General features: G+C 57.1%; 2 protein-coding genes and 1 long non-coding RNA gene across 4 annotated transcripts in view; 2 read left to right on the top strand and 1 right to left on the bottom strand.

Annotated features, from left to right (window-relative positions):
* The window catches only part of LOC144728102 (uncharacterized), a 149,337-nt gene that overhangs the window by 110,005 nt on the left and 13,447 nt on the right, over positions 1-25,885 (bottom strand). The window lies entirely within an intron of this gene.
* Positions 911-13,505, top strand: LOC144728100 (uncharacterized). 2 transcript variants are annotated; one of them, XM_078607390.1, is made up of 2 exons: positions 911-1,383; positions 8,939-13,505. In XM_078607390.1, exon 2 carries the CDS (start codon positions 9,705-9,707, stop codon positions 11,526-11,528), a length of 1,824 nt encoding a protein of 607 aa, XP_078463516.1. In that variant the 5' UTR covers positions 911-1,383; positions 8,939-9,704; the 3' UTR covers positions 11,529-13,505. The 2 variants fall into 2 exon arrangements, with proteins under 2 accessions (XP_078463516.1, XP_078463515.1); XM_078607389.1 differs by having other exon boundaries at positions 911-1,386.
* Positions 16,210-25,408, top strand: SAYSD1 (SAYSVFN motif domain containing 1). The gene is made up of 5 exons (XM_078607391.1): positions 16,210-17,204; positions 18,346-18,628; positions 19,483-19,615; positions 24,387-24,421; positions 25,048-25,408. The coding sequence occupies exons 1-3, from the start codon at positions 16,965-16,967 to the stop codon at positions 19,590-19,592; spliced, it is 633 nt and encodes a 210-aa protein (XP_078463517.1). The 5' UTR covers positions 16,210-16,964; the 3' UTR covers positions 19,593-19,615; positions 24,387-24,421; positions 25,048-25,408.

Genomic DNA, 25,885 nt, shown 5'->3' with positions numbered 1-25,885 from the left:
AGGAGATGGTGATGATGGTGAGAAGATGGTGATGATGGTGAGATGGTGATGATGGTGAGGACAGTGTGATGATGATGGTGAGGAGATGGTGATGATGGTGAGAAGATGGTGATGATGGTGAGATGGTGATGATGGTGAGGACAGTGTGATCATGATGAGATGATGAGATGGTGAGGGCAGTGATGGTGAGGAGATGGTGATGATGGTGAGGAGATGGTGATGATGGTGAGATGGTGATGATGGTGAGGACAGTGTGATGAGATGGTGATGATGGTGAGGAGATGGTGATGATGGTGATGATGGTGAGGTCAGTGTGATGATGGTGAGATGGTGATGATGGTGAGGACAGTGTGATGAGATGGTGATGATGGTGAGGAGATGGTGATGATGGTGATGATGGTGATGACAGTGTGATCATGGTGAGATGGTGATGATGGTGATGACAGTGTGATGATGGTGAGAAGATGGTGAGGACAGTCTGATGGTGAGGAGATGGTGATGATGGTGAGATGATGATGATGGTGAGGGCAGTGAGATGATGAGATGGTGAGGGCAGTCTGATGGTGAGGAGATGGTGATGATGGTGAGATGGTGATGATGGTGAGGGCAGTGTGATGATGGTGAGGGCAGTCTGATGGTGAGGAGATGGTGATGATGGTGATGACAGTGATGATGATGTTGAGATGGTGATGAGATGGTGAGATGGTGATGATGGTGAGGACAGTGTGATGATGAAGATATGGTGATGATGGTGATGACAGTGTGATGATGATGGTGATGATGATGGTGATGACAATGTGATGATGATGATGAGATGGTGATGATGGTGACAGTGTGATGGTGATGAGATTCATGGTAATGAGGAGGAGGAGACGGCTGCGGTTTTCCCGCCAACGTCGAACGGGCGCCGCGGTGACGTCACGAGGCCCCGCCCCGCGCGCGCGCTGCTCGAGGAGACGACGCGGGGGGAGACACCGCGGAGACAACGGAGACACAACCGAGGGGACACCGCGGGGAAGACAACGCGGGGAGACACGGCAGGGAGACACGGCAGGGAGACACGGCAGGGAGACACGGGGAGGAGACGACACGGGGAGACACCGCGGGGAGGAGACAACACCACGGGGACAACACGGGGAGACCGCGGGGAGACACCGCGGAGGGGAGAGACCACGGGGAGACGACGACACTGGGGGAGACGACGCGGAGGGGAGAGACCGCGGGGAGACACCACGGGGACAACACGGGGACACCGCGGGGGAGACACCGCGGGAGACAACGCCGAGGGGAGACAACGGACTGCTCCTCGCGAATCTGTGAAGGCGGCGCCATGAACTCGCCCAGCTGCGCGGCGAGAAGACGCGGCCAGAGAGCGGCGCAGAGGCGGTAAGGGGTGGTGATGAGGTGATGGGGGTGGTGGTGATGGGGGTGGTGAGGTGATGATGTTGGTGAGGTGATGGTGGTGAGGTGATGGTGGTGAGGTGATGGGGGTGGTGGTGATGGGGGTGGTGAGGTGATGATGTTGGTGAGGTGATGGTGGTGAGGTGATGGGGGTGGTGGTGATGGGGGTGATGGGGGATGGTGGTGGTGATGAGGTGATGGGGGTGAGGTGATGGTGGTGAGGTGATGGTGGTGAGGTGATGGTGGTGAGGTGATGGGGGTGAGGTGATGGGGGTGAGGTGATGGGGGTGAGATGATGGTGGTGATGATGGTGGTGAGGTGATTGGGTGATGGGGGTGAGGTGATGGTGGTGAGGTGATGGGGGTGGTGGTGATGGTGGTGAGGTGATGGGGGTGATGGGGGTGGTGAGGTGATGATGTTGATGAGGTGATGGGGGTGAGGTGATGGGGGTGAGATGATGGTGGTGATGATGGTGGTGAGGTGATTGGGTGATGGGGGTGAGGTGATGGTGGTGAGGTGATGGTGGTGAGGTGATGGGGTTGAGGTGATGGTGGTGAGGTGATGGGGGTGAGATGATGGTGGTGATGATGGTGGTGAGGTGATTGGGTGATGGGGGTGAGATGATGGTGGTGATGATGGTGCTGAGGTGATGGGGTGATGGGGTTGAGGTGATCGGGTGAGGTGAAGTGCTGGTGGTGATGCTGTGAGGTTATGGGGGTGATGGGTGAGGTGATGGGAGTGAATGTGATGCTGCAGATGAGGTGGTGATGAGGTGATGGGATGGGGATGTTTGTGATGCTGTAGATGAGGTGGTGATGTTTTTGATGGGGGTGCGGTTGAGGTGATGGTGCTGCAAATTAAGTGGTGGTGTGATGATGAACGAGTTGAAGTGACATAAAACATGGAGATGAGGTGGTGGTGGTAGTGATGTAGCTGATCAGGTTATGGAGTGATGTAAGATAATTGATAATATTTGATGCGGCTGATGCATTTGTGTGTTTGTGATGAGGTGATGTGATGCACGTGTGATGATTCTGCAGATGAGGAGCTGATCATGGTAGTGGTGTAGTGATGATGGTAGTGGTGTAGTGATGAGGGTGGTGATGTAATTTAAGTACGGGAGGGTGGTGATGATGATTTAACGGGTTGATGCTATGGCGTGATGGGTGTAATGTTGGGTATGATGTTGGTGATAGGGGTGATATGATGGGGATGTGTTGGTGGAATTGCATGTGACGGTGCATGTAATTGTGGTATGGTAATGGTGAGATTAGGCACCACCATCACCATCATAAGCCCTTCTCACGCCTTGTGAGGGGCGTTACCGTGGTAACGCGCATGATTGGACGAGACGAGCTCCAGAGGTCACGTGGTATGTAGTGTGTGTGGTTGTGCGGTGTGTGTGTGGTTGAGTGGTGTGTGCGGTGTGTGTGTGTGGTTGTGTGTGTGGTTGTGCATGGTTGTGCGGTGTGTGTGGTTGAGCGGTGTGTGTGTGTGTGCGGTGTGTGTGTGCGGTTGTGCGGTGTGTGTGTGTGTGTGGTTGAGCGGTGTGTTTGTGTGTGGTTGAGCGGTGTGTGTGCGGTTGGGCGGTGTGTGTGTGCGCGCGGTTGTGCGGAGTGCGCGTGGTTGAACGGTGTGTGTGTGTGTGGTTGAGCGGTGTGTGGTTGAGCGATGTGTGTGTGTGTGTGGTTGAGCGGTGTGTGTGCGTGGTTGAGCGGTGTGTGTGCGTGGTTGAGCGGTGTGTGTGTGTGTGGTTGAGCGGTGTGTTTGTGCGCGTGGTTGAGCGGTGTGTGTGCATGGTTGAGCGGTGTGTGTGTGCGTGGTTGAGCGGTGTGTGTGTGTGTGGTTGAGCGGTGTGTGTGCGTGTGGTTGAGCGGTGTGTGTGTGTGTGTGGTTGAGCGGTGTGTGTGTGTGAGCGGTGTGTGTGTGTGGTTGAGTGGTGTGTGTGTGGTTGAGCGGTGTGTGTGTGCGTGGTTGAGCGGTGTGTGTGTGCGTGGTTGAGCGGTGTGTGCGCGTGGTTGAGCGGTGTGTGGTTGAGCGGTGTGTGTGTGCGCGTGGTTGAGCGGTGTGTGTGTCTGGTTGAGCGGTGTGTGGTTGAGCGGTGTGCGCGTGGTTGAGCGGTGTGTGTGTGTGCGGTTGAGCGGTGTGTGTGTGCGCGCGGTTGTGCGGAGTGCGCGTGGTTGAACTGTATGTGTGTGGTTGAGCAGTGTGTGTGGTTGAGCGGTGTGTGTGTCTGTGGTTGAGCGGTGTGTGTGTGGGTGAGCGGTGTGTGTGTGGTTGAGCGGTGTGTGTGTGTGTGGTTGAGCGGTGTGTGTGGTTGAGTGGTGTGTGTGTGTGGTTGAGCGGTGTGTGTGTGTGTGTGGTGTGTGTGGTTGAGCGGTGTGTGTGGTGTGTGTGTGTGGTTGAGCGGTGTGTGTGGTTGAGCGGTGTGTGTGCGCGTGGTTGTGCGGTGTGTGTGCACGTGGTTGAGCGGTGTGTGTGCGCGTGGTTGTGCGGTGTGTGTGTGGTTGAGTGGTGTGTGTGGTTGAGTGGTGTGTGTGGTTGAGCGGTGTGTGTGTGGTTGAGCGGTGTGTGTGTGTGTGGTTGAGTGGTGTGTGTGTGTGGTTGAGTGGTGTGTGTGTGTGGTTGAGCGGTGTGTGGTTGAGCAGTGTGTGTGTGTGTGTGTGGTTGAGCGTGTGTGTGTGTGTGTGTGTGTGGTTGAGCGGTGTGTGTGTATGGTTGAGCGATGTGTGTGGTTGTGCGGTGTGTGTGTGTGTGGTTGTGCGGTGTGTGTATGGTTGTGTGTGTGCGTGGTTGAGCGGTGTGTGTGGTTGAGCGGTGTGTTTGTGTGTGCGCGTGGTTGAGCGGTGTGTGTGTGTGTGGTTGAGTGGTGTGTGTGTGGTTGAGTGGTGTGTGTGTGGTTGAGTGGTGTGTGTGTGTGGTTGAGCGGTGTGTGTGTGGTTGAGCGGTGTGTGTGTGGTTGAGCGGTGTGTGTGTGTATGGTTGAGCGGTGTGTGTGTGGTTGTGCGATGCGTGTATGGTTGAGCGGTGTGTGTGCGCGTGGTTGAGCGGTGTGTGTGTGTGTGTGTGGTTGAGCGGTGTGTGTGTGTGTGGTTGTGCGGTGTGTGTATGGTTGTGTGTGTGCGTGGTTGAGCGGTGTGTGTGTGTGGTTGAGCGGTGTGTGTGTGTGGTTGAGCGGTGTGTGTGTGTGTGGTTGAGCAGTGTGTGTGTGTGGTTGAGTGGTGTGTGTGTGTGTGTGGTTGAGCGGTGTGTGTGTGTGGTGTGTGTGTGTGGTTGAGCGGTGTGCGTGTGGTTGAGTGATGTGTGTGTGTGTGGTTGAGCGGTGTGTGTGTGTGCGTGTGGTTGAGCGGTGTGTGTGTGTGTGCGTGTGGTTGAGCGGTGTGTGTGTGGTTGAGCGATGTGTGTGTGTGCGTGGTTGTGCGGTGTGTGCGTGGTTGTGCGGTGTGTGTGGTTGAGCGGTGTGTGTGTGTGGTTGAGCGGTGTGTGTGTGTGTGGTTGAGCGGTGTGTGTGTGTGGTTGAGCGGTGTGTGTGTGTGGTTGAGCGGTGTGTGTGTGTGTGGTTGAGCGGTGTGTGTGTGGTTGAGCGGTGTGTGTGTGGTTGAGCGGTGTGTGTGTGTGTGGTTGAGCGGTGTGTGTGTGTGGTTGAGCGGTGTGTGTGTGTGGTTGAGCGGTGTGTGTGTGTGTGGTTGAGCGGTGTGTGTGTGTGGTTGAGCGGTGTGTGTGTGGTTGAGCGGTGTGTGTGTTTGTGGTTGAGCAGTGTGTGTGTGTGTGGTTGAGCGGTGTGTGTGTGTGTGGTTGAGCGGTGTGTGTGCGTGTGGTTGAGCGGTGTGTGTGTGTGTGTGGTTGAGCGGTGTGTGTGTGTGAGCGGTGTGTGTGTGTGGTTGAGTGGTGTGTGTGTGGTTGAGCGGTGTGTGTGTGCGTGGTTGAGCGGTGTGTGTGTGCATGGTTGAGCGGTGTGTGCGCGTGGTTGAGCGGTGTGTGGTTGAGCGGTGTGTGTGTGCGCGTGGTTGAGCGGTGTGTGTGTGTGGTTGAGCGGTGTGTGGTTGAGCGGTGTGCGCGTGGTTGAGCGGTGTGTGTGTGCGGTTGAGCGGTGTGTGTGTGCGCGCGGTTGTGCGGAGTGCGCGTGGTTGAACTGTATGTGTGTGGTTGAGCAGTGTGTGTGGTTGAGCGGTGTGTGTGTCTGTGGTTGAGCGGTGTGTGTGTGGGTGAGCGGTGTGTGTGTGGTTGAGCGGTGTGTGTGTGTGTGGTTGAGCGGTGTGTGTGGTTGAGTGGTGTGTGTGTGTGTGGTTGAGCGGTGTGTGTGTGTGTGTGGTGTGTGTGGTTGAGCGGTGTGTGTGGTGTGTGTGTGTGGTTGAGCGGTGTGTGTGCGTGTGGTTGAGCGGAGTGTGTGCGCGTGGTTGTGCGGTGTGTGTGCGCGTGGTTGAGCGGTGTGTGTGCGCGTGGTTGTGCGGTGTGTGTGTGGTTGAGTGGTGTGTGTGGTTGAGTGGTGTGTGTGGTTGAGCGGTGTGTGTGTGGTTGAGCGGTGTGTGTGTGTGTGTGGTTGAGTGGTGTGTGTGTGTGGTTGAGTGGTGTGTGTGTGTGGTTGAGTGGTGTGTGTGTGTGGTTGAGCGGTGTGTGTGGTTGAGCAGTGTGTGTGTGTGTGTGGTTGAGCGGTGTGTGTGTATGGTTGAGCGGTGTGTGTGGTTGTGCGGTGTGTGTGTGTGTGGTTGTGCGGTGTGTGTATGGTTGTGTGTGTGCGTGGTTGAGCGGTGTGTGTGTGTGGTTGAGCGGTGTGTTTGTGTGTGCGCGTGGTTGAGCGGTGTGTGTGTGTGTGGTTGAGTGGTGTGTGTGTGGTTGAGTGGTGTGTGTGTGTGGTTGAGCGGTGTGTGTGTGGTTGAGCGGTGTGTGTGTGGTTGAGCGGTGTGTGTGTGTATGGTTGAGCGGTGTGTGTGTGGTTGTGCGATGCGTGTATGGTTGAGCGGTGTGTGTGCGCGTGGTTGAGCGGTGTGTGTGTGTGTGTGGTTGAGCGGTGTGTGTGTGTGGTTGTGCGGTGTGTGTGTGGTTGTGCGGTGTGTGTATGGTTGTGTGTGTGCGTGGTTGAGCGGTGTGTGTGTGTGGTTGAGCGGTGTGTGTGTGTGGTTGAGCGGTGTGTGTGTGTGTGGTTGAGCGGTGTGTGTGTGTGGTTGAGTGGTGTGTGTGTGTGTGGTTGAGCGGTGTGTGTGTGTGTGGTGTGTGTGTGTGGTTGAGCGGTGTGTGTGTGTGGTGTGTGTGTGTGGTTGAGCGGTGTGCGTGTGGTTGAGTGATGTGTGTGTGTGTGGTTGAGCGGTGTGTGTGTGTGCGTGTGGTTGAGCGGTGTGTGTGTGTGTGCGTGTGGTTGAGCGGTGTGTGTGTGTGTGGTTGAGCGATGTGTGTGTGTGCGTGGTTGTGCGGTGTGTGCGTGGTTGTGCGGTGTGTGTGGTTGAGCGGTGTGTGTGTGTGGTTGAGCGGTGTGTGTGTGTGTGGTTGAGCGGTGTGTGTGTGGTTGAGCGGTGTGTGTGTGTATGGTTGAGCGGTGTGTGTGTGGTTGTGCGATGCGTGTATGGTTGAGCGGTGTGTGTGCGCGTGGTTGAGCGGTGTGTGTGTGTGTGTGGTTGAGCGGTGTGTGTGTGTGGTTGTGCGGTGTGTGTATGGTTGTGTGTGTGCGTGGTTGAGCGGTGTGTGTGTGTGGTTGAGCGGTGTGTGTGTGTGGTTGAGCGGTGTGTGTGTGTGTGGTTGAGCGGTGTGTGTGTGTGGTTGAGTGGTGTGTGTGTGTGTGGTTGAGCGGTGTGTGTGTGTGTGGTGTGTGTGTGTGGTTGAGCGGTGTGTGTGTGTGGTGTGTGTGTGTGGTTGAGCGGTGTGCGTGTGGTTGAGTGATGTGTGTGTGTGTGGTTGAGCGGTGTGTGTGTGTGCGTGTGGTTGAGCGGTGTGTGTGTGTGTGCGTGTGGTTGAGCGGTGTGTGTGTGTGTGGTTGAGCGATGTGTGTGTGTGCGTGGTTGTGCGGTGTGTGCGTGGTTGTGCGGTGTGTGTGGTTGAGCGGTGTGTGTGTGTGGTTGAGCGGTGTGTGTGTGTGTGGTTGAGCGGTGTGTGTGTGTGCGTGTGGTTGAGCGGTGTGTGTGTGTGGTTGAGCGGTGTGTGTGTGTGGTTGAGCGGTGTGTGTGTGTGGTTGAGCGGTGTGTGTGTGGTTGAGCGGTGTGTGTGTGTGCGTGTGGTTGAGCGGTGTGTGTGTGTGGTTGAGCGGTGTGTGTGTGTGGTTGAGCGGTGTGTGTGTGTGTGGTTGAGCGGTGTGTGTGTGGTTGAGCGGTGTGTGTGTGTGTGGTTGAGCGGTGTGTGTGTGTGGTTGAACGGTGTGTGTGTGTGGTTGAGCGGTGTGTGTGTGTGTGGTTGAGCGGTGTGTGTGTGTGTGTGGTTGAGCGGTGTGTGTGTGTGTGTGGTTGAGCGGTGTGTGTGTGTGGTTGAGCGGTGTGTGTGTGTGTGTGGTTGAGCGGTGTGTGTGTGTGTGGTTGAGCGGTGTGTGTGTGTGTGTGGTTGAGCGTTGTGTGTGGTACGATGTGTAAACATCGCCACTGTGGAGACAAAGGCGGCCGGGCATGGTCCTGGCCACCGACCCCCTCGTGTGCCATCCCAGCCTTCATAGCTGCAGCATTTGCCCCAACAGTCTGTTCGGGCTATAGTGGGGATCTTTGTCTTTGCATGTTGGTGTGTCCAGTGATGTCCTGTGTGTTGTCCGATTCTGTTTACATATAGTGCTGTTGGTCTGCTGTGTGTGATCCTGCACATGTTAATATTGTTTTGTGATAAGTGTGTATATTGGTGCATGTGTGGCTGTGGGCGCATGCCAGAAACCAACCAAGAATATCTACTGAACTCTCGAGGCTAGACGGCAAATGACAGCCCATGTTCTTGACACCAGGACTTACAGTGGAGCTGATCTGTCCACTGACCATCAGCTTGTCATCTGTAAGATGCACCTGCTGTTCTGCCACTGTGGACTGGCAATCCACGTCTCATCATGTTCAAACCAGAAATAGCCCCGTCTGGTCTCGCTGTTGAAAGTTGCAAGCGAGAATCTGATCATCGCTTGCGGCTGGGGTTGGCATCGTAACCCCCACCTCCTCCTGAAGCCGAGGGGCAATTGGTGAGGTTCAGGACTGTGGCTCATGCAGCTGCTCTGGCTTGATTGGGCACGTGGTCTAGACCTCCCCACAAACCCTGGTTAACGGAGGTGTTCCAGCGAGCTGAGAGACAGCGACAGGCCCACTTTCACTGCTTATAGCTTCCCACATGAGGGAATGAGGAGGCTCATTGCAGCCTCCTCTTGGAGGTTCGGAGAGTTATGTGGCATTGCAAGGATGAGTGGTGGTCACAGGGCTGCTTTAAATGGTTGCAAGTGAGAATTTGATCGTATTTGTGTGGTGTCTGTCTGTGATGGTGTGGTTACTGTATTATGATGTGGTGGCTATGCGCGATTGTATTTGACCGTGTGTGTCGTTGGCTGTGTGTGACACCGTGTGATGCTGTGCCATGTGTGCGTGTACACCAGGCCCCTGCGTTCGCTACTTCGACAATGAGTGTAGTAGTCGAGGCAACTCCTATCCTTACGGGGGAGAACGGTGCGGTCCCTGGAGGTGGTGACGCCACTCGCATATCAACTCGCACTCACCCCGTGGCCACTTGTGAAACCACCGAACCCCCCGAGCACCCGGGGGGTAGCACGGGGGGTGGGTCCGCATTGCACGGAGACAAAGAACGTGGGGGAGACGCAGGACACGGCGGAGACGCAGAACACCGCGGAGACACGGGACACGGCGGAGACACAGGACACGGAGACACGGGACAAGGAGATACGGAACTCGGGGGGCATGATGGAGATGAGGGCGATGCGGTCCTCGCCGTCCTCACCGGGGATCCGTCTGGAGACCTCGTCGGGGACCTCGTCTTCGATTCTGAGACAACGGGGGTACCCTCCTCCTGCCTGGTCCCCACTGCCCCCGTGATCCACGGCCTGCCGCCCCCCTCGTGTCCCCTCGGCGCGGACCCCGACGGCCACGGTGAGTTGGAGGCCGCGGCCGTCCCCCGCTCCTCCTCCCCAGGGGAGCCGGCGTCCGCCTCCCTCCCGTGCCCCCCCGTGTCCCCTCCCCCGTCCCCGCCTCCGAGTTCCTCCGCACCCCCCACGGCAAAGCCCCGGGGGGGCGCCCTGCAGCAGGGGCTGGCGTTCCTGCGCCGATCGCTGCGGCTTGACCGGGCGTTCCAGCGCTCCAGCAAGCACAAGCACGGCGCCGGGGCCGGGGGAGGCGGCCTGCTCACCTATGCGGCGCAGTTCCCCCCCGGAGTGGTGGCCCATGCTGGGGGAGCTGCCCACCACGCAGCACCAGCTTCAGCAGCAGCAGCAGCTTCTAGGGCAGCATCTGCACAACGCGAACCAGCTGCGCAGCGTGTCCCTGCTGCGTCTGGCGGTGGCGGGGGAGGGCGGCGGCGGCGGCGGCAATCCGGCAGCGGCGCTGGTGCTGGTGGTGCCGCGTGCCGTGGAGCTGGAGATCGTGCGGCGAATCAATCCGCAGCTCACGGAGGAGAACGTGGCGGCGCACGCGCGCGCGCTGGCGCACGCCCACGCGGCGCAGCCTTTGCCGCCAACCGCCAACGCCAATCAGCAGCGGCAGCGTGGCGCCGCCACCGCCGGCGACGGCGGAGGCGGCCCCCCCGGCGGAGCCACCGACAATGACCCGCCGCCCGCCGGAGAGCTCCACTCCGACCTCAACGCCAACGGCGAGGCGGGCGCGGACGGCGAGTGGGGGCACTACCGGCGCTACCAGGAGCGGTGGCGGGGGACCGGTCGGCGCTGGCGGGGGTCCCTGCGGGGCGGCTGGACGGACAAGTCGAGTCTGGGCCCCGGCGTGTCGGACGCCCAGACTTGCGCCACCCGCGCCAGCGGCACGCGGGGGCCCGACGACGACGACGACAATGACGATGTGGGAGGAGGAGGAGGAGTGTTCAACGAGGGTGGCCACGCGGATGAGGTGTCCTCCACCACCTCGTCATCGTCCTCTCTGTCCGATTACGAGCGATACCACCGCCACCACCACCGCCACCACGAGGGGCGGCACCATCGGCGACAACAGCAGCAACAGCAGCAGCTGGGTCCAAGCCACCACCAGCATCAGAAGCAGAAACACGAACAGCATCAACACCACCATCACCACCACCATCACCATCGGCAGCAGCAGCAGCAGCCGCTGACGTCTTCGCAGGGACGCGCGTCACCTCCTCCTCCTCCCCGCGTGCGCCCACGGGAGGCGACGGCGGCGGCGGCTCCGCCGTGCCCCTCCGTGCCAACCCCCCACCACGCGGCGGGGCCGCCCCCGTCGCGGGCACCACCGCTGCCGCCCATCGCGGGCAGCCCCGTGCCGCCCCCGTGCCGTCCCCGCCCGCCCTCGCGTGACGCCAGGTCGGAGGGCCGCTCCCACGGGAGGTCGCGCGACAAGCGGCCTCGCGGGGACCACCGGGCCCACGACCCCGAGTGGCCGAGTGGTGGGGCCGCCACCGGCGGGTCACGTGACCAGGAGCGCGGGTCATGCGACCCGGAGCCGGTCGGGGCTGCGGTAGAAGAGAGGAGGTCGAGGGGTCACGGATCGCGGGAGGAGGGGTCGCGGGGTCACACGAGGTCGCACGGACGCAGGTCGGCTGACGACAGGTCGCGCGACGAGCGGCACCATACTCACGGGCGGCCGCGTGACGTGCGCGACGACACGGCGCACAGACGTAGGTCGCACGGGCGCAGCTCGGCCGATCAGAGGTCGCAGGGTCAGAGGTCGAGGGACGAGCGATCCCAGGGTCAGAGGTCGAGGGACGAGCGATCGCAAGGTCAGAGGTCGCGGGACGAGCGATCGCAAGGTCAGAGGTCGAGGGACGAGCGACCGCAGGGTCAGAAGTCGAGGGACGAGCGACCGCAGGGTCAGAAGTCGAGGGACGAGAGGTCGCAAGGTCAGAGGTCGAGGGACGAGAGGTCGCAGGGTCAGAGGTCAAGAGACGAAAGATCGCAAGGTCAGAGGTCACATTCCTTGGCCCGGAGACGGAGCGGGGGAGAGGAGAGGTTCACTCTGCCCCGACCCGGAGAGTTCAGTGTGATCCTGTGATGCTCGCCCGTGCTTCACACCGCACCACCATGCGTCGCACCGCACCACGCACCGCACCACGCACCGTACGCACAGCACCACGCACAGCACCACGCACAGCACCATGCACCGTACGCACAGCACCACGCACAGCACCACGCACAGTGCCACGCACCGTACGCACAGCACCACGCACAGCACCACGCACAGCACCACGCACCGCACCACGCACCGCACCACGCACAGCACCACGCACAGCACCACGCACCGCACCACACACAGCACCATGCACAGCACCACGCACCGTACGCACAGCACCACGCACAGCACCACACACAGCACCACGCACAGCACCACCCACCGTACGCACAGCACCACGCACAGCACCACGCACAGCACCACGCACAGCACCACGCACAGCACCACCCACCGTACGCACAGCACCACGCACAGCACCACGCACAGCACCACCCACCGTACGCACAGCACCACGCACAGCACCACGCACAGCACCACGCACAGCACCACGGACACGCACCACGCACAGCACCACGGACACGCACCACGCACAGCACCACGCACAGCACCACGCACAGCACCACGCACCGCACCACGCACAGCACCACGCACAGCACCACGGACACGCACCACGCACAGCGCCACGCACAGCGCCACGCACAGCGCCACGCACTGCGCCACGCACTGCGCCACGCACAGCACCACGCACCGTACGCACAGCACCACGCACAGCACCACGCACAGCACCACGCACAGCACCACACACAGCACCACACACAGCACCATGCACCGCACCACGCACAGCACCATGCACAGCACCACGCACAGCACCACGCACCGTACGCACAGCACCACGCACAGCACCACGCACAGCACCACGCACAGCACCACACACAGCACCACACACAGCACCACGCACCGTACGCACAGCGCCACGCACAGCATCACGCACCATACGCACAGCGCCACGCACAGCGCCACGCACAGCATCACGCACAGCACCACGCACCGCACCACGCACAGCACCACGCATCGCACCACGCACAGCACCACGCACAGCACCACGCACAGCACCACGCACAGCACCACGCATCGCACCACGCACAGCACCACGCATCGCACCACGCACAGCACCACGCACAGCACCACGCACAGCACCACGCATCGCACCACGCACAGCACCACGCACAGCACCACGCACCGCACCACGCACCGTACGCACAGCACCACGCACAGCGCCACGCACAGCACCACGCACCGTACGCACAGCGCCACGCGTCGTGGTCGGTGTACGTGGGAGATGCTATCGAGAAGAGTTTCCCAAACTTTCGTCCTCACGATCCACCCTGCTCCGTCTTCCCAATGTACCCCCCCCCCCCCCACTTCAAATCAACTCGTTCCACGCTCTACGCGCCTGATGATGGTTGTACATGCACCTGTACATACGCGCACGAGATTGCGATCTTAATTTTAATACTCTATTAACCGCGGACAGCGTTCATTGTTTAGCGCGTCACGTGGGACGTTCAACAATCATCGGACGCGTGCAGCGTGGAACGAGTTAATTTAAATGTGGAGTAAATTGGTTAACGCGGAAAGACGTAGCGTGGTCGGGGGTCGCGAGGACTCAAGTAGTGGCTGTACGTGAAGGTGACTGAGGTCACCAAACGTGTTTTTTTACATCTGGACTTTGCTCAAGGGTTTAAAACCTCGCCTCAACAACAACCACCTTGACGACGTGCCAATGCGCGGGGCTACCCGAGGTGGAGTTCGATGCTGTAGGTAGAGGTGGGAGATGCTCTAGAGGACGGGGTGTAGGTAGCTAGAGGGTGTAGTTATAGGTGGGAGGTGCTGTAGGTTTTATGGAGGAGAAGGCGCTGGGTACACCCAGACTGAGCAGTATTCATTCCTCGACCGACGTCACCGCACGCGTTGTTGCTTTTCGTGACGATTTCTGCCAATAAAACTCAACTCGCGGTACACGCGGCGTGGCAGTGTCTGCGCAGGCGTCTGTGGCGGTGTCTGCGGAGGTAGGTGTGGTGTTATCCTGGGTTTAACCAGGCTGGCTTGTGTGGCTAGCTCACAAATTCTTGAAGGCTCTGGACACATTCCCATCGGTGAGCTCCTCTGGCAGGCAAGGCTGCGTTGGCTTCGTCATGTAGCCCGCAAGCCCAGCCACCGCACGCTCAAGCAGCTTCTGTTTGACCGCATAGAGGGGGCTACACGGGCTGGAGAAGAGATGGACTGATGCGGTACGGGAGGACGTGGAGCTGAGTGGACTTGCCCATGACTGGTAACAGCGGTGTCAAAATCGGCCTCTGTGGAGGAGGCTCGTGAAGGACGCTACTGGACAGTTGGAGGCAGTCGCCCTCCAGCAACAACGGAGGGTGGAGGAGCGACGCTCACAAGCACGAGCAGAGCGCCGTGTGGTTAAAATGCGGCAAGTTGCCACAGTACGGACATAGCTGGCACAGGTGGGGCGCCACGGTCGCGAGATGTTAACTACCTCGCCTGGTATACAGGAGGTCGTGCACTCGATCCCGACCATGACGCCTGCTGTACATTTGGCGTTTGCATCTCAGTCGGCGAACCCATGTCACCTGGGTCTGTACCGAGACCTATCAGCGAGCCTTCGACACTTCACCTGGCCTGGCACAGGCGCCATGGTGACATCACCGTCACTTCGTGGCGAATGGCGGGTATTGGTGTTGGCAACCCACCCACTCCCTCGTGTGCCGTGCCGGCATTGATAGGTGCTCACGAACAGCACTTGCCCCGCCAATCTGTTAAAGGCTATATGGGGGATCTTTGTCATGTAGGTCGGTGTGGGGAGCGGTAGTGTAGCGGTGAGCACGCTGGGCTACGCACCTGCTAACACGAATTCGAATCCTGCTCACGGACAACGTGGTTATCTTAACTGGTCCGGAGCCTCCCCTGGGTCGACTCGGCCTCAAATGAGCACCTTTTACGATGTGTAAACATCGCCACTCGGGAGACAAAGGCGGCCAGGCGTAGTGCTGGCCACCCACCCCCTCGTGTGTCCTGCCGTCATTCATAGGTGCTCGCTAACAGCACTTGCCCCCAAAGTCTGTTACGACTATACGGGGGATATTTTCTCGTGTGTGTGTGTAGGTGAGTAAGTGAGGAGTCGGGTGGCATGATCTTTTCGTCAGCTGTGTAACGCTGTATTGGAAGCTACCTGGCCTATCGCTCCACACTCAGGCAGGGGTGGGGAACGTCCGGCCCGCGAAATCATTTGGCAGTTCCAGCCATCACATTAAGGGGTGAGTTAATTAAATGTTTGACCGAATATAACGGGCTAATCTTTAAGTTTATACTCTTGTATGGCCCGCGAATGATGTTATTAATGTCCAAATGGCCCTTGGCAGAAACAAGGTTCTCCACCCCTGCTCCACAGTTATACCCCTTCTCTCTGCTTGTGAATCGTGGACCTCTCCAAAGGAACATCTTCGCTGGTTTGAAACATTCAGACTGGTCTGCCTACGATCCATCCTTGCTTTGACCACGTTGAGGTACAGTGTGAGGAGCTCGGAGATCCTTTAAATATCTGGACGCAGTCCCATGAGTGAGCTCCTCCGGCAAGGCGAGGAGGCTGCTTTTGCTGGGTCACGCAGCCCGCATACTCAGCCACCGCAATCCTAGGTGGCTTCTGTTTGACCGGATAGAGGGGGCTACATGGGCGCCGCACAGGCTGGAGAAGAGATTCAGCTGATGTAGTACAGGAGGATGTGGAGCTGAGTGGGTTTGCCGATGACCAATGACAGCGGTGTCAAGATCGACCACCGCTAAGGAGGCTCGGGAAGGACGCTGCTGGGCAGTTTGAGGTCGTTGCCCTCCAGCAAAAGCGGAGGGCGGAGGAGCGACGCTCACAACAAGCGGAGCACGGGGCGGCTAAAACGCAGCGAGGTGGCACGTTGGGGAGCACAGGTGGTGCATCTCTGCCAGTCGACCCATGGCAGCTGGGTTCGCCCTGTGACTTGTTAGCGAGCCGTCGACACTTCGCGTGGCCTCGAGGCGCACCTAGCCTGGCACAAGCGCCCTGGTGACGTCACCAGAACTTCGTGGTGAACGGTGGCTGTTGTGTTGGGGGGGGCGTCACCCGACCCTGACGTTTCCTGACCCAATTTGACCTCGACCTTACGAGGCTCAATGTTACCGCCATGGACCGGAGAGTGAAACCCACTGAAAGGCTGCCCTCCTTCAGGGGGAGAAGGCACACGGCAAAACTAGACGGGGGACTGCTAATTGTTTTTTTACCTTTTATCTGGCAACAAAACTGACACCTTTTTTTAACAAGGAGTCATGTTTGCATAGACCACAATACCTGCAGTCGTAATGCAAACAAAAAAAAAACACAACTCTGATAATGTATGCACTGTCCTTGAAGTTGATTGGTCCACACCCGAGACAGCTTTCCTTAGAGCCTAGTCTCACATGGTGTTGGACCAGATGACGCCAAAAGGCGCACAACTCAAAGACAATGCACCATCAGAGTATGAGAGCTCGGGGTGAGCATTTACACCATTGAAAAAAAAGTGTCAGTTTTGTTGCCAGATAAAAAGGGTAAAAAAACAATGATCATATTTTTTCTTCTGGCAAATGTTCCAATGGCTCTCTCTCTCTGCTGAAGGCCTCTGGCCCCTCTCGTCGTGGCGACCAGCAGACCTCGGCACTGGTATCCAGCTCCTGAACCATATTTGCTGCTGCTGTCATCACACGTGATAGAATCTCTATCTGACCCCACTTGAGCCAATTTGACCTCACCCTGACGTCATGTGACCTCACCTTGTCGCCTGACCTGACACCGATGTCATGTGACCTCACCTCGTGGCCTCACCTGACCCCGATGTCACGTGACCTCACCTTGTGGCCTCACCTGACCCTGACGTCACGTGACCTCACCTTGTCGCCTCACCTGACCCTGACGTCACGTGACCTCACCTTGTGGCCTCACCTGACCCTGACGTCACGTGACCTCACCTTGTGGCCTCACCTGACCCTGACGTCACGTGACCTCACCTTGTGGCCTCACTTGACCCCGATGTCACGTGACCTCACCTTGTTGCCTCACCTGACCCCGAGCCCCTCCCGTGACGTCATCACGTCCAGAGTGCGTGGTGACGTCATCGCAAAGTGTTTGTGGCCGCGTGGCGTCACGTACTACGGTGCCCGGCGGCGGCCAAAATGAAGACAAGGGGCGAAACGCGATTCGTAAATAACAGCGGCGGGCTGAGTGACAGCTGATTCAACTTTTTCAACAGCGACGACGTCAACAACAACAACAACAGACACAGCAGCAGCAGACACCAATGATACCGCCACAACAGTTACATCAACAGTCACGAACCAGCATTGACACATCAGCAGCATCAACAATCAACAGCATCATCATCATCAGCGTCATCATCATCAGTGCCGATGTCCCGCGGCCCGGACTCTGTTGAACGGCGTCTCGCCGAGTACAGGAGCAGCAGGAGGAGACGCGACCCGGGCACCACGGGGAGCCCCACGCACCACGAGGGGGCAGGCAGGGGGGGTGGTGGTGGTCCCCCGACTGCTGCCGGAGCGGGGCACGGCGGGTCGTGGCTCGGCCGCCTCCTCCCGCCGCTCTGGGGACGCGGCGCGCCGCACGGAGTGGAGGCCCCGCGCCCTGGGAAGGTGAGGAGCCGGAGGTTTCAGTGGTCAGTTACATTATACTGGTAGGAAGCTGCTGGTTACACCAGCCCACAGGGGATTTTTGTGTCCGTCCGTCGTGCAGGGTGGGGAGGGGCTGGGTGGGGTGGGGAGGGAGGGGCTGGGTGGGGGGGGAGGGGCTGGGTGGGGGGGGGGAGGGGCTGGGTGGGGGAGGAGGGGCTGGGTGGGGAGGGAGGGGAGGGTGGTGAGGGGCTGGGTGGGGAGGGGCTGGGTGGGGAGGGGCTGGATGGGGAGGGTGAGGAGGGGGTGGGTTGGGAGGGTAGTGAGGGGCTGGGTGGGGAGGGGCTGGGTGGGGAGGGTGGTGAGGGGCTGGGTGGGGAGGGTGAGGAGGGGGTGGGTTGGGAGGGTAGTGAGGGGCTGGGTGGGGAGGGTGGGGAGGGGGTGGGTTGGGAGGGTAGTGAGGGGCTGGGTGGGGAGGGGCTGGGTGGGGTGGGGCTGGGTGGGGAGGGGCTGGTCACCCTTATAAAACTCAACGTTTAACCTCCTCACGCCGGCTTGTGCCCGCCCTCACAGTCGGGCATATTTGCGGAATACACCACGCCGCCGTTGACCCTGGCCATTGACCGAGCAACCCAACGTTCCTACCAGCTCCCTCCACAGCAGGAATGTGTTTAGGTATAACCCTGTGAGCCATGCTGCTCTTGACTCGGGTGCAACCGCAACAAAAAAAAACACGAAACATCTTAAAGTGACGACACGCAACAGAAAAATCCAACGAGAGTGTAAGTCTTCCAGAAAAAAACACCGCGTTTCAACGCTGTGTGCAAAAAAATCCCAGTGGGATGCAAGTCAAACAATAACAACCATAAGACAATGTAGATTAAAGTTATCAGGTTTTGGGGGGGGGGTTGCTAATGATGATGGTCGTGGTGCTGATGGCAAGTGGCGATATCACGGTGGTGGTGGCGGTGGTGCTGATGGTCATCTTGTCATCGTCTGCGTCAAGCTGTGTGGCAGCTACCTGGGTAGCCCGTCGCTCCACACGAAGCTTCTCGCTCGCATGGACCCCCTCCACTCTCTACGTTTTGCGAAACCTGGACCCCCCCCCCCTCTCTCTCTCTCTCCCCCTCTCTTCCCCAGGATTTACCCCTGTCTCTCACCGCAGGAGCAGCCGCAAGGTGTGGATCCCTTGCGAGGAGAAGGGGCCCCTGGCGATGGTGACGTTGGTGGTGGAGTTGGTGGTGGAGTTGGTGGTGGAGTTGGTGGTGGAGTTGGTGGTGGAGTTGGTGGTGATGGAGGGGGGCGTGGGCCCTCCCCTCGCTGGGCCCTCTGGCTCCGCGTCTCCATCTGGCTGCTGCTTCTCGGCCTCTTCCTCCACCTGCAGCTGCTCACGCCGTTCCTGCTCGTGTCCGTTCTCATCTTTCTCCCGCTCGCCTCCTCCCGCAGGGGTAACCACGGGGATGGCGCCGGGGTCACGAGGGTGTAACCATGGGGATGACGCCGTGGTCACGAGGGTGTAACCATGGGGATGCTGGGGTCACGAGGGTGTAACCATGGGGATGACTCCGGGGTCACGAGGGTGTAACCATGGGATGGCGCCGTGGTCACGAGGGTGTAACCATGGGGATGATGCTGGGGTCGCGAGGGTGTAACCATGGGGATGACTCCGGGGTCACGAGGGTGTAACCATGGGGATGACTCCGGGGTCACGAGGGTGTAACCATGGGGATGGCGCCGTGGTCACGAGGGTGTAACCATGGGGATGACACCGGGGGTCATGAGGTGTAACCATGGGGATGACACCGGGGGTCACGAGGTGTAACCGCGGGGGTAAGCGTGGGTAACCAGAGGGGTAACATGGGGGGCTCTAACTCCTCCAGAATGCAGACCAGGATCCCCATTCTGGTTTGTTGTTGTAACATTCTGACCTGCCTCCACTGGGCATCTGTTAAAAAAAGTGCATTACAGTATAGCTAATGGATTCCTCCAGTATAAATATTCTGATTTGACTTGATGCAGTAATTTTAGCTGTGACGGTCCCACCTGATGACGGAGACTTGTGTTGCCTCCGAAACGTCGTGATTTATTATTTTTTTTCTATTATTCTATTAATTTTACTTTTATTTTCTACCCACGTGACTTTACCGAAAAAGCCTAAGAGTATGAATCCTTTCAGTCACGAAAGCTTCAAATCTAGAATTCTGATTTGGGTTTGATGCATTAGCCGGTGTGACCCTATGACCGCCTGTATCTCTCTGTGTTGTCTCCCACCCCCCCCCCCCCCCCCCGTGTCCCCCCATAGCCCGTGGCACCCTGAGCGCGTACTCGGTGTTCAACCCCGGCTGCCGCCCCCTCCTCGGGGCCATCACCACGGAGCAGCTCGAGAGGGAGATGGGCTACGGAGCCCTGTGATGCCACCACCACCATCCACACAGGTGATGATGACGATGAGCAGAGGTCTGCAACCACAACTAACAAGAAGAGACCATCTTTGTTTTCAAATTCGGCACAAAAGTCGGTATTTAAAGAGCCGCAATGAATGTGAATACGGTCCTTAAAAAATAACGTCACGCATCAGTCCTTAAAACGTCGCATGTGGCTCTGAAGCCACGGGTTGCTGACCCCCGATGATGATGATGATGGTAGTGATGTGTGTGTATGTATGTCGAACTTCTTTCGCACCGTACGTAGCCGAACCGTGTTCATCGGAGGTGCGGGGGAAGGACAACAAACTTAACACAAAAATCAGTTCTTCAGACGTGAGCTTTAAATCTCGATTTAAAGGCGCAAAGCTGCCAGTGTCTTCCTAACTTCCTAATATCGGAAGTAAGAGCGTTCAAGACGGCCGCAGAAACGCATCTGAAAGTGCTCGATGCAGTGATCATGATGATGATGGTGATGTTGTAAGTAGTGAAGGTGGTCCCAGCCTGAATCATTTCTCTCTCGTCCTCGCCACCACCACCGCCTTCATCACGACCGATAGCGCACGGTGCGCTATCGACCCCCAGACCTGTCCGCTCCGAGTTCGCATCTCACGCGGCTCTCCCGCGCCCTCTGGTGGAGCTCTCGGGCATCACAGAGCCGCTTCCTTCTGCGGAGGGAGCTGGTAGGAACGTTGGGTTGCTCGGTCAATGGCCAGGGTCAACGGCGGCGTGGTGTATTCCGCAAATATGGCCGACTGTGAGGGCGGGCACAAGCCGGCGTGAGTAGGTTAAACGTTGAGTTTTATAAGGGCACCACGGGGTGACCAGCCCCTCCCCACCCAGCCCCACCCCTCCTACCCCCCACCCAGCCCCTCCCCACCCTCCCCTCCCCACCCAGCCCCTCCCCACCCTCCCCACCCAGCCCCCCCCCCCACCCTCCCCACCCAGCCCCTCCCCACCCAGCCCCACCCCTCCCATTTTTGGATGCACGACGGACGGACGGACACAATAATCCCCTGTGGGCTGGTGGAACCAGGTGATTCCTACCAGTATTATAATTCACTGATTTCTCGAGCTGATATACGGCAACGTGTTCAGCAGAGGGATGGATGCAATGGTGGAGCCAGGATTTTCAGTTAGGGGGGCAACCCCTCCAGCAATGAAAAATGATAGAGGAGTTGTTATGAAGCAAGGACTTGTTATTAAGTAAGGAGTTGTTAGTAAGCAAGGACTTGTCCGTTGCTTTTTATTCGACGCATGTGCGGCGATGGCGCAGCCATCGATCGAGGGTCGAATTCGAACCGCGTTGTGTGATCGGCATCGCGCTCGCTGAAGGTGTCTATGCCTTCAGGGAAGTCGTGGACTGTATACGCAACTGCGCACAATTCTGAGTCACTTCCAACTGCTTTTCCGTTACTTATTGCCAATTATGGACTCGGCCTATTGTCCTATCATCTCATAGAGTCCCTGGCACATAGTAATATGCTACACAGTGGCAGTGGGGGTCGCAAAATGCCAATTTATTACTAATAAACCCCAATTATTTGATCGAAATTAGGGATTTCGATCGGATCATTGGGGGGGCACGTGCCACCCCAACCCCCCCCCACTGGCTCTGCCAGTGGATGGATGTAAGCCTAGTTATGATTGCATCATCCATGGCTTCTAGAAATAACATGATGCAATTCATATCATGTATGACGCAATACCAGGTTTACTCAAAAAGCAAGACCTGTCCAAACCTAGTCATAGATTTATTCATAGATCCAGCCAAGATGTAGTTTAGTAACTTGTGGTTTAAATGGAGATCCCTTCCCTTTATAACTCAATTATCTTAGTTCTTTCGGTAAAGTCACGTAGAATGGAAATAATAAAATAATAAAAATAAAACATAACAAAAAACTCTGATAATGTATGCACTGTCCTCATTTGGTCCAACACCATGTGAGACTAGGCTCTAAGAAAAGCTGTCTCGGGTGTGGACCAATCAACTTCAAGGACAGTGCATGCATTATCAGAGTTGTGTTTTTTTGTTCGCATTCCGACTGCAGGTATTGTGGTCAATGCAAACATGACTCCTCGTAAAAAAGGTGTCAGTTTTGTTGCCAGATAAAAGGGTAAAAAAACAATTATTATATTTTGTTACTGGCAAATGAGGTTCCAATGGTGTAAATCCACAGGATCTTTAAAGTCCACTGTGAGCACATTGTATCATGGTTAATTCACACTCCGGTATTCACCGGGTTGACTGCTGCTGTGGTCTTGTACTGTTATTGCTGTTGCTTTACTTCCTTTCCCAAGCTTGGGAATTGATGCAATTTGAACGTAGAGGAATTATTCTTTGGTTCTTTCGGTAAAGTCACGTAGAAAGAAAATAAATTAAATAATAGAATACGACGTTTCGATTGCAACACAAGCAACCATCATCAGGTACGAATGAATGGGAAAACAAACATAGCAAACTTAGAAATGTAATGCGATACAACCCAGAGAGTCGGCTAACACAACAGTCAACACCCCACCTGCTTGATTAACGTTCTTCCAAAGAATGCTACATTTTTGAGAGAGAGACAAAACACAGACACGGAGACACACAGAGAGACACACAAGCAGAGAGAGAGAGAGACACACACAGACATACAGAGAGAGACACACACAACAGAGACACGCAGACAGACAGACACACACAACATAGACACACACAGACACAAGCAGATAGAGACTCACACAGAGACACACAGAGAGACACACACACAGACACACATGCAGAGACAGACTGACACAGAGACACATAGAGAGACACAGAGAGAGAGACACAACATAGACACACACAGACACACAAGCCGAGAGAGAGACTCACACAGAGACACACACAACATAGACACACACACAGAGACACACACAACAGAGACACACACACAGACACACGCAGAGAGAGACTCACACAGAGACACAGAGAGAGACTCGCACAGAGACATACACAACATAGACACACACAGACACAAGCAGAGATAGACTCACACAGAGACACACAGACAGACAACACCTCTGTGTCGCGGACTTAAATAGAGAGGTCGCGTCTGAAAAAAGAGCTACATAGCTCAGTGGGCCTTCTTAAACCTGCTAAAATAAAATTTTAATAAGTTTAAAATCGATCCAGATTCGCATGTCACGAGTCACAAAAATCGATTCCCGAATCGTTACTCGCCTGGCGAGCGGAGTTTCCGGGGCGTGGCCACGAAACCGGACGCGCAGTTTCGATTCCTCCGTCAACCACTAATCGTGCTTCCGATTCCTGGTGGCGAGGTTTTAATTTAATTGTCGCGATTAAAATTCACGAGCGTGCGAATACCACCGCCCCCCTTCCCCGCCCGGGCTCCGTCGGTCAACAGCCGCCGCGGTTTTGTGTCTTCGCCTCGGGGTCGCGCGAAGCTGGCTCGACGATTCTCTTGTGAATCGATCCGAATACGCGCCGCGAAACTAAAGAAATCGATTCCTCGGTTAGCGGGTATATAAGAGGCTGCGCGGAACCTTCCCTGGTCTTTCCGAGCCACGAGGTGGGTACCTGGTGTGGATGTATTGCGGTCCGCGCTTCTACCACGCGGACGGGGGTGGGTCACGAACGACCCTCATCGGTTCGATCCCTGTTCTGATCCCTTGTAGAAGAAGATCGTCATCTTCTACAGAGATTATATCTGGGGTTGCTGCGTTGGCGGTGCGAGATTTTAACTTGACGCCTGTGTTAATGGAGGCGTGGAGAAAATGTTTTTTTTTTACACAAAGCGCCGCATTTTTTTAATGCGCGTGATTATGGTGATAACGGTTCTATTAAGTGCTATAGACGAGTGGTTAACGTTATAGACGTGCTATAGACGAGTGGTTAACCTTCTAGAAGTGCTATAGACGAGTGGTTAACCTTCTAGAAGTGCTATAAACGAGTGGTTTAATGCTGTGGAAGTGCTATAGACGAGTGGTTGAATGCTGTGGGAGGGCTATAGACGCCACAGGCCTCGCGTATGATGACATCACCGACGGGCGGACTGAGCCTCATGGTGCGGATTTGTCGAGATCTGACGCGAGGCCGACGAGGCGACGTTTTTCCCGGGTCCCGGGTCTCCTCGGCGGGCTGCCGGGGGGCGATGTTTGAGGTCTATTTGATCAAGAGGAGGCCCGAGACCTGAGTTTGTGGATAATGCAGCGCGCTTGAGTGTTGGGTAGCCGTGGGCGGGAATCGAAACTCGTGGCCGCTGGGGTCATAGCGCAGCGCTAAAGGCGGTCTCGGGCGTGGTGATGACCACCGATAACGATGCCGTTCTTCTTGGTTCTTTCGGTGAAGTCACGTAGAAGGGGAAATAAATAAAACGATGAAATAAAAAATCATTTTTATTATGTTATTATTAAATAAAAATTTAAATTTTCGATTTAAAGCTTTCGTGACTGCACGGATTCATCTTCTTGGTTCTTTCGGTAAAGTCACGTAGAAGGGAAGTAATAAAATAATAAAAATAAAACATTGTATTGTTTTATTATTGTATTACTTCCCTTCTACGTGACTTTACCGAAAGAACCAAGAAGATGAATCCCTGCAGTCACGAAAGCTTTAAGTCGAAACGATGCTGTTAGTGGCGATGTAGCGAGGGTTTGGAGACTCCGTGATGGCCTCACAAGTGCACCTAGCCTGGCACAGGCGTCGCGTGGATGACGTCACCGCCACGATGTTGAGATGCTGGCGATGTGGCGAGGTTGTAACCTTCTCGTATCCCCCTTGCCCCCCCTCCCCCAGCTCGCCGGGATGAATCGGGGGTCTGCAATCACCAGGTACGAACTTGACGTGGTGGTGGTGGGGGGGGAGGTGGTGGTGGGGGGGGAGGTGGTGGTGGGGGGGAGGTGGTGGTGGGGGGGGAGGTGGTGGTGGGGGGGGAGGTGGTGGTGGGGGGGGAGGTGGTGGTGGGGTGGGAGGTGGTGGTGGGGGGGGAGGTGGTGGTGGGGGGGGAGGTGGTGGGGGGGGTGGTGGTGGGGGGGGAGGTGGTGGTGGGGGGGGAGGTGGTGGTGGGGGGGGAGGTGGTGGTGGGGGGGGAGGTGGTGGTGGGGGGGGGAGGTGGTGGTGGGGGTAGTTGTTGGTGGTGGGGGGGGGGAGTTGGTGGTGGTGGTGGTGGGGGGAGGTGGTGGTGGGGGGAGGTGGTGGTGGGGGGAGGTGGTGGTGGGGGGAGGTGGTGGGGGGAGTTGGTGGTGGTGGTGGGGGGAGTTGGTGGTGGTGGTGGGGGGAGGTGGTGGTGGGGGGAGTTGGTGGTGGTGGGGAGTGTTGGGATGTGATGATTAGTTACGTGTTAGACTTCTGATCTCCATGAAGACCAAACGTAACTGATCCCGTGCTCTCCTCCCCCACGCAGTCACTGGCTCACGGGTCGTGGGGTCACGGACTAACATCGTTGTGCCTTTCACAGGGACCGTCGGGGAGGAGATGGAGCCACGTGAATCGTGGCCGTTGGATTGGAATCGCACAGAACGAAGATCCCCCCCGTGTAGCATGTGACAGACTGTTGGGGCAAAGTGCGGATGGCGAGTAGCACTTGCGAAGGGCTGGGACGGCGCACGGGGGGGGGGGGGTAGTGTGTGTTCCACCTCACCCGGCCGCCTTTGTCTTCTTCACACGCACACAATCGGTTTACTTGCCAGGGCAGGGGTGCAATGGGCACACTTGTGCACACTCTAAACACTCTTTTACGTGCACACACATGCGTGAATATATACAAGTGTGCGGAGATGGTGATGTGAATGTCTCTGTAAATAAACGCTCGCTCGTCAGCTCTTGAGTGTCTGGCCTCGGTTATCACTTTGAACGGGGGACGAGCCATCTCTAGCAGTGTGCACGATTGAAGGATCGGGTGAGAGAAGACCATGAGTTCCATCTCTAGCAGTGTGTCCGATTGAAGGAGCGGGTGAGAGAAGATCACGAGTTCCAGAGCAGGGGTCCGTGTGTACGTGTTCGCAAACGGCACATGCCCCAACATTCTGTTAAGGCTGTAATGGGGGGGGGGGGGTCTGTTGTCCCTGTGTATGGGGTCCCCCTGTGTGTGTAAGGGTTTCTTTCTATTGCGTGCAGTGGGTAACCCCCTGAGTATGGGGTCTGTAATAGGGTTTTTCCCTTTATCTGGCAACAAAAGCCTTTTTACAAGGATTCATGTCACTGCATTAGCCACAATACTTGCAGTCAAAATGCAAACAAAACACACTGATAATATATGCATTGTCCTTAACTGACTGATCCACACACCAGGGACG

This window comes from Lampetra planeri, chromosome 27 (genome assembly GCF_965212315.1).
Source record: "Lampetra planeri chromosome 27, kcLamPlan1.2.h2, whole genome shotgun sequence".
NCBI lineage: Eukaryota > Metazoa > Chordata > Hyperoartia > Petromyzontiformes > Petromyzontidae > Lampetra > Lampetra planeri.
The sequence above is the reverse complement of the archived record's forward strand: the minus strand, read 5'-3'. Positions and strand labels throughout refer to the sequence as shown.

Coding starts and splice junctions, on each gene's coding strand:
- SAYSD1 (XM_078607391.1), top strand. CDS start 16,965: ATGTCCCGCGGCCCGGACTCTGTTGAACGGCGTCTCGCCGAGTACAGG. Junction 17,205..18,345: donor AGGCCCCGCGCCCTGGGAAG/GTGAGGAGCCGG, acceptor CTCTCACCGCAG/GAGCAGCCGCAAGGTGTGGA. Junction 18,629..19,482: donor GCTCGCCTCCTCCCGCAGGG/GTAACCACGGGG, acceptor GTCCCCCCATAG/CCCGTGGCACCCTGAGCGCG.
- LOC144728100 (XM_078607390.1), top strand. CDS start 9,705: ATGCGGCGCAGTTCCCCCCCGGAGTGGTGGCCCATGCTGGGGGAGCTG.